The sequence below is a fragment of the Argentina silus genome (assembly GCF_951799395.1).
Source record: "Argentina silus genome assembly, chromosome: 12".
Taxonomy (NCBI): Eukaryota; Metazoa; Chordata; class Actinopteri; order Argentiniformes; family Argentinidae; genus Argentina; species Argentina silus.
The window spans coordinates 20,549,162-20,565,146 of NC_139666.1; the positions used below are offsets into that span (position 1 = coordinate 20,549,162).

General features: G+C 46.6%; 1 protein-coding gene across 1 annotated transcript; it reads right to left on the reverse strand.

Annotated features, from left to right (window-relative positions):
* Positions 1-1,423: 1,423 nt before the first annotated feature.
* Positions 1,424-15,319, reverse strand: etv5a (ETS variant transcription factor 5a). The gene is made up of 13 exons (XM_083682487.1): positions 15,213-15,319; positions 13,002-13,134; positions 12,707-12,797; positions 12,379-12,426; positions 11,533-11,583; positions 9,319-9,442; positions 8,620-8,910; positions 7,434-7,720; positions 5,387-5,452; positions 4,698-4,766; positions 4,170-4,339; positions 3,736-3,837; positions 1,424-3,512 (listed from the first exon to the last, which is right to left on the reverse strand). Exons 2-13 carry the CDS (start codon positions 13,047-13,049, stop codon positions 3,282-3,284), a joined length of 1,578 nt encoding a protein of 525 aa, XP_083538613.1. The 5' UTR covers positions 13,050-13,134; positions 15,213-15,319; the 3' UTR covers positions 1,424-3,281.
* Positions 15,320-15,985: the final 666 nt, after the last annotated feature.

The following is a 15,985-nucleotide window of genomic DNA, read 5'->3' on the forward strand; positions in this document are numbered from 1 at the left end:
CTTTTCTCTCCTTTTCCAATCGATAGAGAGCAGAGAGCCAGGCCATGCTGGAGAGCAAAGCCTGCAGACTGACACACTCTGAGCTTTTAAAGGGCTTTGAAACAATAAACACAGTGGAGAGTGTTGGATGTTGGACACAGAGGTCTCAATAAACCTGCAGCCTTGTGGAATAAGGAGCTGACCTGTCTGAAATGATTGTGCTTTTATACATATATGCATTGTATTGTGCTTTTATTTCATACATAATGGCATAGGTCTCACATCTCTTTGCAAAGCCTTTTCTTCCACTGAGTACCTTATACTATCTTCCTAATCACAAAGGGGGCAGTTCTACACTAAACCTTATAGGGAACAGCAGCAAACACAGTACCTTCAATACAAATTGATCAGTATTCAACAACTGTACGAGTAAAAGTCCCAACAACTTGATACCCCTCTGCCTTCAACAGATCCATGTAGGTCTACGCCTAGATTATGAATTATGTATTGGTGAGGTATTACAATTGGCTATGAAAAGCATAGCAATCTTTTATTCATACAAATATTGCAATATTTAATACACAGGTGCCTACATATTGTCAGGATGAGAGCGTTTCCTGTGTCATATGTGTTGTTTGCATCTATTTTTCCCAATTTCATACATAGTGAGGGAAGACTGAGAAATCCATTGTTTATAACTGTGTGTGAAATGTCTGTAACATGCAGTAGGCTACAGTACAGTATAGTATAGTATAGTAGGCTACAGTCTGAGTCTAGGATTGATGATAATGATATGTTTCCTATAACTTCAATCATGTTTATTATTACTTGTCAAATGTTTGTTTTGTTGTTTCTGTAACTTAGTCTAGTTTGTTATATAATGTGTTTGTTTTTACCATAAAGATCCACATACGATTTTATTATTACTTTTTATTAATAATGTGCAGTCCTCTGGGATCAGTTGTGTTGATGTATGTATTTTTAACTCAAATAATGGGAAAAGCAATGAGATCAGATCAGATCAGCCCCAGAAATACTAAACATTGTGGAAACTGTCTCAACAGAAGCTATTGTGTGGCTGAGGGGATGTCCCACTCCTACGCAGAGTTAAAACTAGCTAGCATGCGGAAAAATTAAATGACCAAGAATCCTTTGACATATCATCATCATTATGCCAGTCTAAAAAGAGAATCTAACTCTCTACTCTTGGTGTAATAGGCATTTCCTTTCTTCCAAGTTCAAGCTCAACTTGCACACCATTTGCAATGGGTGAGGGTAATCTTTAACAAAGGAAGTATTAAACAAAACAAAAAAGCATGTGACTTGTCACTAATTAGTGAAAGCACAGTGACCTCCGGAGGAGCCTGTCAGCTGACTATGAAAAGAGGGAGGAGGAGGGGAGGAGGAGGGGAGGAGGAGAATGATGAAACAGACCACAAACAAGTGAAGCAGAAAGGACAGTTTATTGTACCCAGTACAGATTATAAACTCAGCAGTGTAAGGTACACATTGTGAAGGGAGAAGGTGAAGCCTATACAAGTGCAGACAGCCCTCGGTCAGGGTGGAGAGGAAATGTCCCTTCATTTGTACCACGGTTGAAACTCCAGCCAACTTCTTAACCAAGACTCTCTCATTCTTCATTCATTTCACCCCCCCCAAAAAGGGACTTTTAAAAGCAACTGTCTGCAGTAATTGCGTCACAGGGATCCAGATTTTTTTTAAAAGATACATATCTGTTATAGGCAGAACTATACAGCTTATACAATAAAATCAAACAGATGCAGACTTAGCAAAAATATATATTTATATAAGTTTGTCTTTTTCCCATTAAGAAACAACATAAAACATGAACAAAATGCAGAGAACTTCACAATTTCATCTTTGTCCAGAATAAAGCGATATGTGAGTGGACAGTCTGTTTGAATACACCATGCAAAGAGAAGCAAGAGGTCTCTCGTCTTGACAACCTGTGATTGGCAGAAAGAGGAGTCCAGCGGAAAGTTGTCGAGTTTCACCCCTTTTGCATGCAAGGTCCCGATGCCCCTGCCATCCTGGCGCATTGAGAGACTAGTACACTGGCAAGGAAACATTAAGCACCAAAATAAAAAATAAAAGAACAATAAGTGACCTTTTATAGAATCACAACCTTGTTGGAGGAGTGATGTACAAATTCAAAAGCCTCTTGGGGAAAATACGGACTGATGTATCCCTTTTTGAATTTAGGATTTACAGTCTCAGGATAATACAAAAGGATTGGTGCCAGGTCTAGACTAGATGGAGGAACGCTGACACGTTAGAACTGTTGAGGAGATAAAAGGAGGAGTGAAAAGATGAAGTGTGGAGTGTCACTATGTGAGGATTGGGCCGGCCGTCCTATGAGGCTGATCACACAGCCCTCTGAGCCCGCTTTGAGCTCCGGACCTCTGACAGGTTATCTTAGCCCAGCAGAGGGACAACAGAACAGAACAGACATTATTATTATACTTGATAAAAACACCACTGGGCATAAAAACAAATGATACAAAATAGTAGGCCTCTGAATCTGAGGAATCCCGCCAACGAGTCTGAAACAATAGCGTGTGTCCCAGTGTAGGGGTCAAGGTACTAGGTCTAAATCCTAAACCAATTTTAGAAAAGCCAGCATACTAAAAGACATTTCTCAACCAAGTCTACAGAAACAAAATAGGTCTGTGGGTTTGAGTTTCTTTCGTTTTTTTTGTTTGTTTTTTTTGCAAATCAAAGCCCTTTCACAGATCACATCGTTCAGAGGTGGCAGAAAAATATATATACGGGGACCCAAAAAAGGCAACTATAGAACAGTGCTGCATTTAGATTTGTTTCTCAGAATTAAAACTTTGTATACTTCTTTGAATTACTCTTTTTAGAAAAGCAGATTGTCAAAAATTAGAATTGCTACAACTGGTGGAGTCTGCTCAGAGGGATCCGTCAGTCCTCCGGCCTCACGTGGCCTCTGGCCCTCGCTTCCTCTTGGTCTCCATAGCAACAACGCCACCTCAGAGGTGGGTTGAGCCACCGGGGACCAGTCCGCCCTCACTTCCACGGCCCTCTCTCCCGATAGATGATGCCAGAGAAGGTTTGTTTTGGTGCAGGTTTCTCCTCGTTCATTTTTGGGGGGTAGAGGGGAGAGGGGGAGGGGGTTAATCTGTAAGTGGGCAGGAGGAGGAGGAGGAGGAGGAGGAGGAGAGAGAGGGGCAGGTTTCCGGTTTGTTCCAGGCTGCTCAGTAGTTCCAGCTCTGGGTGGGGTTCAGGAGTAGGGGGGTGGCGGGTGTGACCACAGGGTGTCAGTATCCGTACCCATCAGGGAAGGGCAGGCCCGCCACACACTGCTCTCCCGCGTCCACCAGGTAGGGGGTGCTTTCGTCATAGTGGGTCAGGGGCAGGGTGTCATCGTCCACCCCCGGCACACTGTCTGGATCGGCCTTCAGGTTGGGCCTCTGGTTGTCAGGGAAGGCCATGGAGAACAGGGCCTCGGGGTCGCACACAAACTTGTACACATACCTCTCTCCAGCAACCTGCAGGAGAGACAAGAGGAGGGAGGAGGGAGGAGGGAGGAGGGAGGAGAGAGGAGGGAAGAGAGTTAGAGAGCAGGTAGACCTTGCAGCATCACCTCAAGGTTGTATTGTAATGTGTCTACAGACGGTGGCTCCGGGGAGGCTGGGCAGCAGGCTGTTACCAGGGAGGGAAGAGAGGAATAGGAGGAAGGAGAGGAGAGGTAAACGGTGAACCTGCCTTTACCTTCTGCATGATCCCCTTCTCGTAGTAGTAGCGCAGCGAGCGGCTCAGCTTGTCGTAGTTCATGGCCGGCCGGTTCTTCTGGATGCCCCAGCGCCGAGCCACCTGGGTCAGGAGAACATGGAGGAACACAGTCAGTCACAATGATCAGGCTTTGAATAACTACACATTCAAGAACCTAGAAATCGGGTTACATGTGTGAAACAGACTGCTCAGAGAAATTATATATATTGAAACCTCAAAAAGAAGTTCCAGACGAAACTTTGTGGGCTTACAAAGTGTTATTTTGGTAGTAGAAAAGGTTTAAAGATGTTTCGATAGATAGCTAGATAGATTTGCTGGGTAGTTGAAAGAAAGTGAGATGGTCTTATTATGGTAGTGGACAAAGTTAGAGATTGGTTGGATTAGTTATTCTTTTTATGTGGGTAGGGACCAACCTCCTCTGGCTCGATGAGTTTGAACTCCATGCCGCGGCCAGTCCAGGCGATGAAGTGTCCGTTGGCGGGGTCGTCCAGCAGGGTCACCAGGAACTGCCAGAGCTGCAGAGAGCCGCGTCGCTGGTAGGGAGGCCCGTCACGGTACACAGAGGGCTCTTGCTTGACCTTCCCTGTGTTCCACCAAGATAAGAGAGAGAGAGAGAGAGAGAGAGAGAGAGAGAGAGAGAGAGAGAGAGAGAGAGAGAGAGAGTTAGTGAGCACTGTAACCCCGTAGCCACAGTGTGGTGAGACATTCCTGCGAGCAAGCGACTGTGAAGTACACAGGCTGCTCATTTGACACCCTCCCGCCATTTCTACCCTCAAAGGAGACTCTTCTCCAGTGATGCAATCACTCTGCTAATAATCCCCTTCTTTCAAAGGCTGCCAGCGGCCAAGCCGAGGTCCCCTGCTGCTCTCAAAGCCCTCGTCCCCTAGGACATAAGACTATGTTCCTGGGGTTGCCAGTATGGGTCAAATGCTAAGTCTTACCTTCAAGTCTCTCAGGAACCACACAGGTATCGTCATAGTACAGGTGTGGATCTCTCTCGAAGGAGAAGCCTGTCATTGGAGAAGGTGAGAGAAAGACCTGGTTAGGTTATGTAGGGGCGGGGGGGCGTGAGAAACAGACCTCCATTTTGATGTAGAGGCCAGTTAGCTGTGATGTTCCAGAGGCGGGAAACTGCTTACAAAGCAATATAGCTGGGCAGCTTCCCAAGAGCGGAACATTCTATTGTGCAAACATCATGCCGGCAGCAGTGCGGCTGGGCTGTTTTAAACACACACACACGCATGCATGCACACGCACGCACGCACGCGCACACACACACACACACACACACACACACACACACACACACACACACACACACACACACACACACACACACACACACACACAGACAGGTGTGTGTCCTCAGAGACGTCATTCCAATATTGACCATGACTGTATCTCTACCACTACTGGCCTGTTCTGTTCCATGCAGCAGTTCTCATCAGCTCAATAAGTCACAACTCTAGGGTCAACGCAGTGTGTATGAGACAACTATTTTTACCGGCTGATGTAACACACAAGCACATGCGCGCACACACACACACACCAGCACACGCGCAAACACACACAAGCACACAAGCCCACACACACAATCCCCTCTGTCAAGATGGAAAAAACTTTTACTTACTGTCATGGTTGTTTTGGTTGTAGAAGTTTCCGGCTCTCCCAAACGAAGACTGACAGTTAGGCACTTCTGTGACACAAAGAGGAGAGGACAGTTTTGAATGACAGCCTCTTTCCCCCATAAATATTACATCCAATGAACCTCAACTTTGATTTGACATGGCATGGGTATATTTGGAGCACTGCTACCTCTTCAGCAAAGGGTACAAGAACCTTAGCTAGATCATTTACTTTACTGCAGGCTGCTGGAGACAGTTGGTCTTGGTTATATTAGTGCATATGGGTGTAGCAACAGCCAACCATTCAGATGGTATGGAAGAAACTCTGGTACCGAGGGCTCTTACACAACGAGCTAGCACTGATGCTACAACAACAGCTGGGCTGCAAATGTCAAGGCCCCACGCGCACACACACACACACACACACACACACACACACACACATACACACACATCTGGTGGAGGGGGCTAAGCCCCGATCAGAGCACACTACGTACCATGCAACATCAGTCGCATGTTCGTTGAGCCCCCCAAATAGGATTACAGATGGGGTCCAGATATTAAATCATGACAATCAAGTTACGCTTGTCCCCCAAGGGGTCAAGACCCGCCTTCCGGCTGCTGCTTCTGCTGCTGCTGTTGCTGTGTCATTGCGGCAGTGTCATCCCTGGCCCCCCCCCCCCCCCTCCCCCCACCCCTCTGTTTCCTCCTGTCAGATCTCTATCTCTACACTAGGGGCCGGATATCCTGTTTACATTGGTGCCGCATTTTGGGCCGTGGCACAGCATCGCAAATGCTCTGTCCAATGGCAAATCGTTTTCTGACAAGCCATCAAGGAGAGCCAATTGGCCGGTTGGTGGGTGGTTGGCGGCTACGCACGTATATATCCACCCTCAGACACACAGAGCCTGGGCCGGGCCTTTACTTGGCCTTTACACCTTTTACGCTGACTCGCGTATTTATAGGCTGTAAGAAGCTAAGAGGCTTTGGTATTACATCACCGGCCCCTACAATCACAGGGCTGAGAGGGAGAATTGAGAGAGGCACCGGACCGTGCAAAGCTGGGAGATAGATATGTCGGATGTTGACAGCAATAGAGGGACAAACAGCTGGGTGTGTGGGCGTCAGGATCAAAAGCACAGAGATTTGACTTCTCTTGTGGCTTCCCTATAGGCACACGGAATGTTTTGATTGTGTGTGTGAGGCTTTTTTTCGTGGGAACAACTGTATCTGGCAATGCATCTAATTGCATAGAGATTAACTCTGCGCATTTACTTTAGTATCTATCTATCTTGTGCCTTTGTAAGCAGGGCTCTCCTGAAAAAGAGACCCTGGTCTCAGAGAGACTCTCTTGTATAAATAAAGGTTAAATAAAACTAATAAATAGAAAAGATCTATCTATCTATCTATCAATCAATCTATCTATCTGTCTGTCTATCTATCTATCTATCTGTCTATCTATAAGTATGTTAAGGTTTCTCCTATATACAGTAGCTCCATCCACTAAGTCATGGTGGTGTCCTACATCTTCTCTGGGTATGGCTCCAGAAGTAGTTCCCTCTGACGTGGGGATGACCCATTTACTTCTTGCCCTCTGACTGCAGGCTTAAGCCCGGCTAAGAGACCCACTTTTTCTGCCGTGACAGGGCAGAGAGTGATTGGCGCTTAAGGAGTGACACACACGTACAGTGTGTTGCACAGGCGAGAGGTGTGTGTGTGTGTGTGTGTGTGCGTATATGTGTGTGTGTGTGGGGCTGTGTTTGCCTGGGCCCTCAGAGCGCTAAAACTCACAGCCGCGTGCCAGCACACAGAGCAAACAGGGACGGGCACATTCCACACCCTCTGCCCAGGCAAACTGACATGAAGCCTGGACACTCTCTCTCTCTCTCTCTCTCTCTCTCTCTCTCTCTCTCTCTCTCTCTCTCTCTCTCACACACAGAGAACACTGAACAGGACCGAAGACCCAAGACTCCCAACCCTCAAACCCAATGAGATCCCCATAGGTCAGTTGTACACCATGGCCCTAACTGTATAGACTAGAGAGCCACTCACCAGAATCGAAGCAGAAGTCGCGGGGCTCCTGCTTGATGGCCATGGGGTGGAAGGCAGCCTGGGGGGGGCCCATGGTGGGGACGCCCTGCTCAGCGTAGCGCGGGTCCAGCAGCTCCTGTTTGAAGCCCTGGGGAGGCACAGGGACCAAGGGCTCCGACATCTGGCGGTGGTAGGGGGGCCTCCCGTCCCGGGGCAGGGTGCTGGGAGCCTGGGGCAGGAACTGGGGGCGACCCTGGCTCTCAGAGGGAGGGAAAGGTAGACAGGGCTCTGACATCTGCCTCTGGAACCTGGGGAGAGGGACATACGGGAGAGGGTGGATGGAGGGTCAGTGGAAATAGTTTGAACATTTGAACACATAGATTTGACACTGATTTCACCACAGACACGTAGGCCTAGTTGATTCTGTGAACTAGGCCGGGCCAGTGCCCATGGATGGTTCCACCGAAGGGCAACACAAGCCAGTCTCTGGGCCAAATTGGCTCCTGTACGGCAGTGAAGCCTGCAAACACAAGCTGTAAAAGAGACGTCGAGGCCAGGTGTCACCAACACTGACGGATATAAAAAGATCATCCTGACTCCTTTTCTAAAGGAGCTCCTCGGCTTAGACGGGGCCAATGGCTGCTGCTGACGACATGCCCCGTGTGGCCCGGCATCCGCCCAGGAATCCTGCCACAGCAGGGGGGGTAGCAGGGGGCCAGGGGGGGCCGTTCCCACGGGGGTCAGGTTTAGACTCCCAAAGAGGGGCTGTCACTCTGCCAGCACACAACTCTGCACTGCTCACGGACAGAAGAGCACTTCTCCATCCCTTTAAGTCAGCGTCAGTGAAAGGTCACACGCATGATACCCCCTGGGGGTCGGTTGCTCGTTAAAGGGGTATGTGTGTGTCTCAGTCTCATTGATATGGACAAGTAAATATAGAGCAGTCAAACTCAGGTCAGAAGTTGAATATATATACATACAGGGTCATAGGTTTACATGTTGGTAAACACATGCAGACCGTCCACCTGTCGCCCCTGGGACACTAAAGGTAATTCTACACTGATCGTATCGGTGAGCCAGAGTCTATGCTAAAACTGGTGACGGATTGGATTAGCTGTTGAATGGTTGAGAGGTGTAGCATGTTGGAATATGCTACAGAAATAAAGTCTGATTGACTGATTGATTGATTGATGAATTGATCACTCACCTGTGCTCAGGGCTGAAGTTGGCATCCTGACTGAGTGGGGGGCAGGGCAGGGCGAAGGGCGGGCTCTGGCTGTGGAGGGGGGGGAGTGTCCGCTGGTTGTGGGCAGAGCCGGACTGCCCGTGCAGAGGGTGTGGCCCTTGCGTCTGGTTGGGGACTTGAGGAGGAGGGGGGGGGGGAGTCTGCTCGCTGAGTGGGTGTGTCCCTGCAGTGTTGGTGGGCCCGCACGGCGAGACCGGCGTAGAGGGAGGAGTCAATGGCTTGAACCCTGGCGTGGGCTTCCTGTCATAGGCACTGTGGGGGGACAGACGGGGTCAAAGGTCACCATGATGACATGTTGGTGTGGTGTGAGTAGTGACATTGGTCACAGTGGCCTGTGTCAGCAAGATATGTGAAGGTTGTACTATTGGTGAACCATTGGTAGTGGATGAGGTGAGTTTCCCCCCGCCCCCAATGCAAAAAATTTAAAGTTCTTCGGGATTTTAGAAATGTATCTATTAAATTAAATGTATTACTATTATTGTCATCATGATAAAATGAAATGTGTTAATAATAATACAATAATAATAACATCAAACAAGCACTTTTCCAAGACCCAAAGACATATTCCTATTATTTTCATTGTGATTATTATTATTATTATTATTATTATTATTATTATTATTATTATTATTATTATTATTATTATTATAATATTGTTACCTGTAGCTGTAAAGGCACTTCTCCCCGTAGGGCATGGGACTCCTGTTCTGGTTACAGGGAGACAGCTCTTTGGAAGGACTCAGTTCCCGTTTGACCTTGGTTGGTGGAGGGCCATGAAACATCACTGAGGAGAAGACAAACACGGGGGGGGGGCAACACGTTAATAAATACATCTCATCTAAACGAAATCCATAAAACCACAAAAGTTGCATGGCTTATCCTCCAACACTGTGAATGGATGGATGGATGGATGGATGGATGGATGGACGGTGCAAGACGGACCAGCAAGAGCCACTTAACAACCATTTATCTTAGCCTAATGGCGGCTGACAGCCAAGTATTAAACCCCCCCCCCATCAGGATCACAGCACCTCACATGCAATCAAAGCGCTCCCATCTGATTTCCATTACAGGCCCAGTCGATACCCATGAATCAGTGTGGCCGTAACTCAATGATTCTCAATGATTTTCCTCCCTGCTCTGTAACCATTAGCTGCTGCATCTCCACGCCGGCTCCCGTTTCCGGCGCCACATAATGGCCGCGGTAACCGGATACCCCGGGCTCGGAGTAACCAGAGCCCGATCAATCACCCGGCAGCACCCACCCCACCAGCCCTGATGGTCCGGGGGAGAGAGGAGCACACAATGGACATGTGAGCCCCCCTGCGCTGGTGATAAAGAGCTTCTATACATGCCAAGACTCTACGGTGGGCAAGTGGAGAGAGATTATAAGGACACTTTCCCCCCACTCTCCTAGTCAGCGGGGTGGAGGTGATGGCTGGTTGCCCCCCCCCCCCCCTCTGAGCAGGGCTGGCCTGGCCTGGGTACAGTACAGTAAGAGTGCATGGGCAGCCATGTGACGCCCGGATGACTGCAGGGGCCACGCGGGGCTGGTGAATAGGCAGCTTGTGAGAGAGGCTGGCCCCTTGCCTGGCCGCAGGGGCCTCTGCCAATCTCACCAACACACACACACACAGATACACACACACACACACACACACACACACACACACACACTGTTATGTCAAGTACTACATAGCACAGACACCTCACTGTGAAGAGACTATAGCAACCTCGCACACACATGCGGTACACACACCCTGACATGGGCCTCTCTGTGTAAACACACATGTCACAGCATCAACCTCAATCCTATATAGCAGCACCTCTGTGGTCAATTACAGCACACTGCCCAGCGGGTCAGGATCCAAACACTGAGGACTGACAAAGACACACACCACGCCCCGTCTCTGCTTCCACATCAGACAAAAACAAAAACAAACTCAAAAAGAGGGGAGAGGAGGAAGGGGGGGTTGTAAAATGCTCCATTGAACATAACTCAAATATTTCCCTTGGCAACCATATAAAGGCAATGTGCAGACAAATGGGGAAAGTGGAGCTGGACTAACTGGGGGGGGGGGGGGGGGGGTGTTCAGAGAGGGGCTGGGCAGACTGGGCCTCTGTCTGTAGGGTGAAGTGGGTAGGAGGAGGGGAAGGGTAGAGAGGAGGGTAGGGAGGCCCCACCCGCCGGAATCCAACCCATTCCAGAGGCTGGGTCTGAGTGCATGAAAGTGTGAAATCAGATTATGAGCTTGGCTCATGTGATGTCCCATGCCAATCGGCTGATTAAACCCAAAATGGGAGGAGAAGGGGATGGGGGGGGGGGCTCTTCCCAAAGGACTCTACCAGAGGGAGACAGGGATGTTTGGGGGGAAGAATAGCCTTTGGCAAGATGAAAGCCTGTTTAAGGATACTCCAGAACTGATGAGAGCAGAGTGATCATGGTTGTTATCTCATCCATTCAATGGAGCACAGTAAGATGTTTAAACAACTAAGTTGATAACTGTTCTGCGGGCAAATAGGCCTCTTAGTGCACCAGTGTTAATCCTGTGTATTTTGTGAGCTGCCCGAGATCAAATCTATGCTGCAGGCTCAGGGGGGGACTTGACACAGCCTATGACGTCCACAACATCCTTAAACCTTTCACAGGGTTGGCTGGGCATCAACATGGCATGGATACAGAGTCTGCTCAGACGAATACTCGCTCGCACACACACACACACACACACACACACACACACACACACACACACACACACACACACACACACACACACACACACACACACACACAGAGACAGGTTGTTGTTGGCTCTGGCTCGGTCCCACCTCGTCCCACATCCAGGGTATAAATAATACATCTCAGGTACTCACAGCTATCCGACTGGAAATCTGGGACAAACTGTTCGTCATCAGGCACCTGGGCTGTGGAGGGAGATGGGAGAGAGAGAGAGAGAGTAAAACACATGGATGCAAACTTGGCTCCCGCTAGTTTAGAAAACAAAAGTAGAGCAACTGTCAATCAAATGTCTTTATTTAAAAAGAGCCAAAGCCCCCCCCTCAATCCACAGGGGCGAAGTGAAGCTGAAGTTACGAGTACCGATGTTCAAACAGGAGCTATATTTGTTGTTATCTCGAGACCGTGCTATACAGCCATGCAGCGTGCCAAAGGGAGAAACTGTCTATCATGAAACGGAATTAAATTTTTTAGGCAGCAATTAAAAAAGGTGGAAAAAAAGTTGTTATAATCTCCAAAAAATAGAGGTCTTGGTCAGCATAGTTGCTCAATGAAACTTTGGTCTACATGTTCCACTTTTGTGCCCAGAAAACAGAAAACATGAATATTTCAAATTCATTTTCAAGTTAATTGTTAATCCGGCCACTTTCTCCATGCATCTTAATAACCATCTGGAAACATAAGTGACTCACTTAAGAGGTTTTTCCCATTCCCATTGACTCTCTCCACATAACATACTTTTATTTATCTGCATTGAAGTAAGCTAATTAGATATATAAAAGTATATTCAGTAAGAAATTGTACAACTCTTGTCCAAAAGCAAGAGACGAGAGGTGAGGTTGAATTAACATAAGCAATATCTAACAGAGGGTAGCCCCAGCCAGCCTGCTCTAACTGAGCAGCCAAGCGAAAGAAAACACCAGAAGAGTGGGGAAGGACTTGGCTCCAACTTTGTGGTACAGAGAAAAATATCAATGACTCACCTTCTGCAATCCAGATCTCTTGCAACTGGCTGAGGTCCTGGAAGAGATCTGAAACAACCGAGGAAAAAACATAGGATTTTTATGACAGAAATGTGCATGTATTTACTTAGTTACTACATAGATTAAATAGTAATTAAACATGAATAACCTATGAGTAACTTGTTTGTTTTGTTGAGATTCATCATAACAAGCACCATTAGTCTGGGCACATGATGCAAGAAACAAGAAACAAACAAAGACTTGGATCTTCGCACGCAACCACCCACTGGAAAAATGAAAGGTGGGATGACCTGAAGAGACGGGGTCAGGGAAAGAGTTGTCTCATTACCTTCTGTGTCCTGGGCGAGTTCTGTGTCCACAAATTTCCTTTTCCTGTCACTCAGAGGCCTACAGTACTGTTCCTCCACGTGAGATTTATGCTACAAAACCAAACAAACAAACAACAACAACAACAACAACAACAAATTAGTACAGTCACTCAGAGTATGACTCAAAGTTGACTTGAAATATCATGCGTCACATCCAATACACTTCTGGCTGGAATTTTCGCGAGCCTAAACCTAACCTAAACCTGATGACCATGCATCTGTTTGGTCTAGAGACTGACAGAAAGTCATACTTACATTGGTTGGGACCATGAATGGGACTTGCTGGTCATAGAATCCGTCCATGTTATCTGGGTCTTCAGATGTTCCCAGAAAAGGGTCTTCGCTTAAAGCGATAGCACGAGGGTCTCTTTACTGATCAACTGTTCAACTGTGTACAAGACAGAAACAAGAAAAAACAAGACACCTTTAGAGTACAACTCTACCGTCAGCCCTATTTATCTGTCACTAATATATCTAAACCTGTGCATGTAGATCAAGGGAGGGAACACGTGTTTGATACCATTCCTTGCACTCATTCCATCCCATGCATGACAATGAGCTCGTCCTCCGATTTCGACCTCCACCAGCCTCTTAACTGACGTAGACTGACACCTCAGAACTATCAGGTCCAGTAAACCCCCCCACCTCAACGAGGTATTCCTATTCCTCTAGCAACATCCCCTTTTAAGTAAACATGCTGCTCTAGAGTGTGTACTGCACAATGTAAATACACTCTGTGTAGTTAACGTGACGTATGCAAGTCTTACATAAGCAAAGACAGCCATCTGTGCAGGCGATTACGAGCGCATTCATTATAAGCTAAGACTGAGCAGAGGGGGAACTTTCAGGGATGAGTCTCAATCGAGGCCAGAGGGCAACAGCACTGTGAGTGCAGCAGCACATTGAGTGTGACAATGGTTCTTACCCCCAAAACAATAGTGGTCATACAATATTACGCAGTACATAACAGTCTATAAATAAACCCCCAATGAAAGGGGCTCCTCACAATATGTCTCTATATACTGGGGCAAAAGACGGTCGTATTGACTGGCCTTTAAATATTATTGTGGCACAGCTGCTATGTCCTGTGGGTATGGTGCAGTTAAGTGCTCCGAAGCACGTCAAGCCTGACAAACAGTGGGAAAGCAAGAGAAGAAAAAGGCTGGGATCCAAAGAACAGAGCATAGTACAGAGACGTGTTCTTCCACGCGGACGGCCATGCGCACGTATCTCCTCGAGAGTGATGTGACTCACGACTTTCATTCCCGTTTGCTCTCTTAATGGGTGACGAATAAAGCATAGCAGGCTAATCATTAAGGTAACACACGTGACAAAGCATGGAAAAGATGTCTTTGATGGTGCATAATGTGTGTGTCATACACTTATCTAAAGGTGTGTGTGCGTGTGTGTCCAATTGCCTACTTTGACACGAAGTTGTGAAAACATCGCTCTGTATTAATGGGCCGTATCTATTCCCAAATACCATGTGATCGTAATCTAGATTCAGGAGGACCAACAATTATCTAGATTCAGGAGGACCCATCGCACAAAATACAAATCAAAGCCAGGGCACATTGCAGCCGCATATCACTGTAACATAAAACTGCAAGAGGGACATTTTCGTAAGATATACATCGCCAAAATGTGATTCGTGACACAGTTGTCAATATCACGGATAAAGCAACTTGCATTTCCCAAATGCGAATCCCAACGGAGACATTAACGCATATTTGACCATATTTCGTAAAGTGCATCAAGACAATTCACCAAGATATGTTATTAAGCAAAACATTGCCCATTTATAAAACAAACAACTGTGGAAATGATCTGTCTACATCGCTTAACTTTTGTGGACAGCCCGCGCGTTAAATTGCCGTTGACTACGCCTATGATAAGAAGGAAAAAAAGTAAAGAAATAGGCTCAAAAAGCCTTACGGTAGTAAGGCTTGCGGTAACGCTGTACAGTTATTGCTAATACAAACGTCGGTAATTAAAGCGTAGTCACTGTGAACGACTGGAGTTGACGGGGGGATAAATATCTGACATGACCCCCCCCCCCCTTTCCCTCCTCCCTTCACGGACCCTTGTTTTTCTCAATGAAGTGAAACTCGATCCGTGTGGAACACTGGGAGGAAAAAAACCTGACCTCTCCATTCATAAAATCACGAACAGTCGACTCACCTCGCTGATAGCATAAAAGGCAATAACCAGATACATACAAAATAAGGGACACACCTATACGGCTTCTAATATAAATATAATGCACGACACAACTTCATATAAAACGATAGAAAATGGGTGCCAAAGTACAGTATAAACATTCTTGGAGAAGATGGCGATCGTTCTCACTCAAAGCTCTACATTTTGCATTTGCAGGCATTCGTGAACTTATTCTATTCCATCGCTGTAAACGGCGATCCCGATTCCGGGCGTAACATACATATATAGCATTCATTTGCAGCTTACCCTGTGCGCGTTTCAACCCCGTTATAGTATTGAAATAATGCAATAAAAATCCACAAAAGACACAATGTCGCCTCCGTTCGGTGATCAATTGATGCTTTCCCTTCGACTCACAAAACTTGACTGAGCTTTAGGTTAATGGACTGGTTGGTTTTCCCTGGGGCTCGAGTGGTACACAAATGCACACGCTCATTGGCTCATCGACAGTGTCCTTCAAGAGAGTAACCAATGGGTAATCTGAAATAAATGAATTATGCATTAAGTGATCACGGACCAATCGCAGTACGGGTCTAGCCTATTTTTATGAATGGCTGGGTTTCATTCACGATTATTTTTTTTCAATCACCACAGCCGCGATCTTTAAAGGGCCAGCGAAGCAATTTACAGTGGAAATATACAAACCGCAGGTGGCATTTTTCATAATCAACGAAGTTCATTAATGAAGAAATGTAAATCATGTTAACACGTTATACAGTGGTTATAAAGGTGTTATAAAACATGTATATGCTGTAAAGCATTTATGAATAATGTATAGATAGTAAACTATTAGTGTAGCCTATATGATTTTAATCATAAACAGTTATAACTTAATGATTAGAACTGTATTTTACATGATCAAAATAAAGACAGTGTGTACTCTTCAGGCTAATGGATGTTCATGATATCCTCCTCCATAGCTTGCATGTTAAACCCTCAAAGCCAGCCCATATTTGTATTTGTCAAACAATATTAGCTATCAGATGGTTTAATTTTTATGCTCCAATCCCATGTTAGCA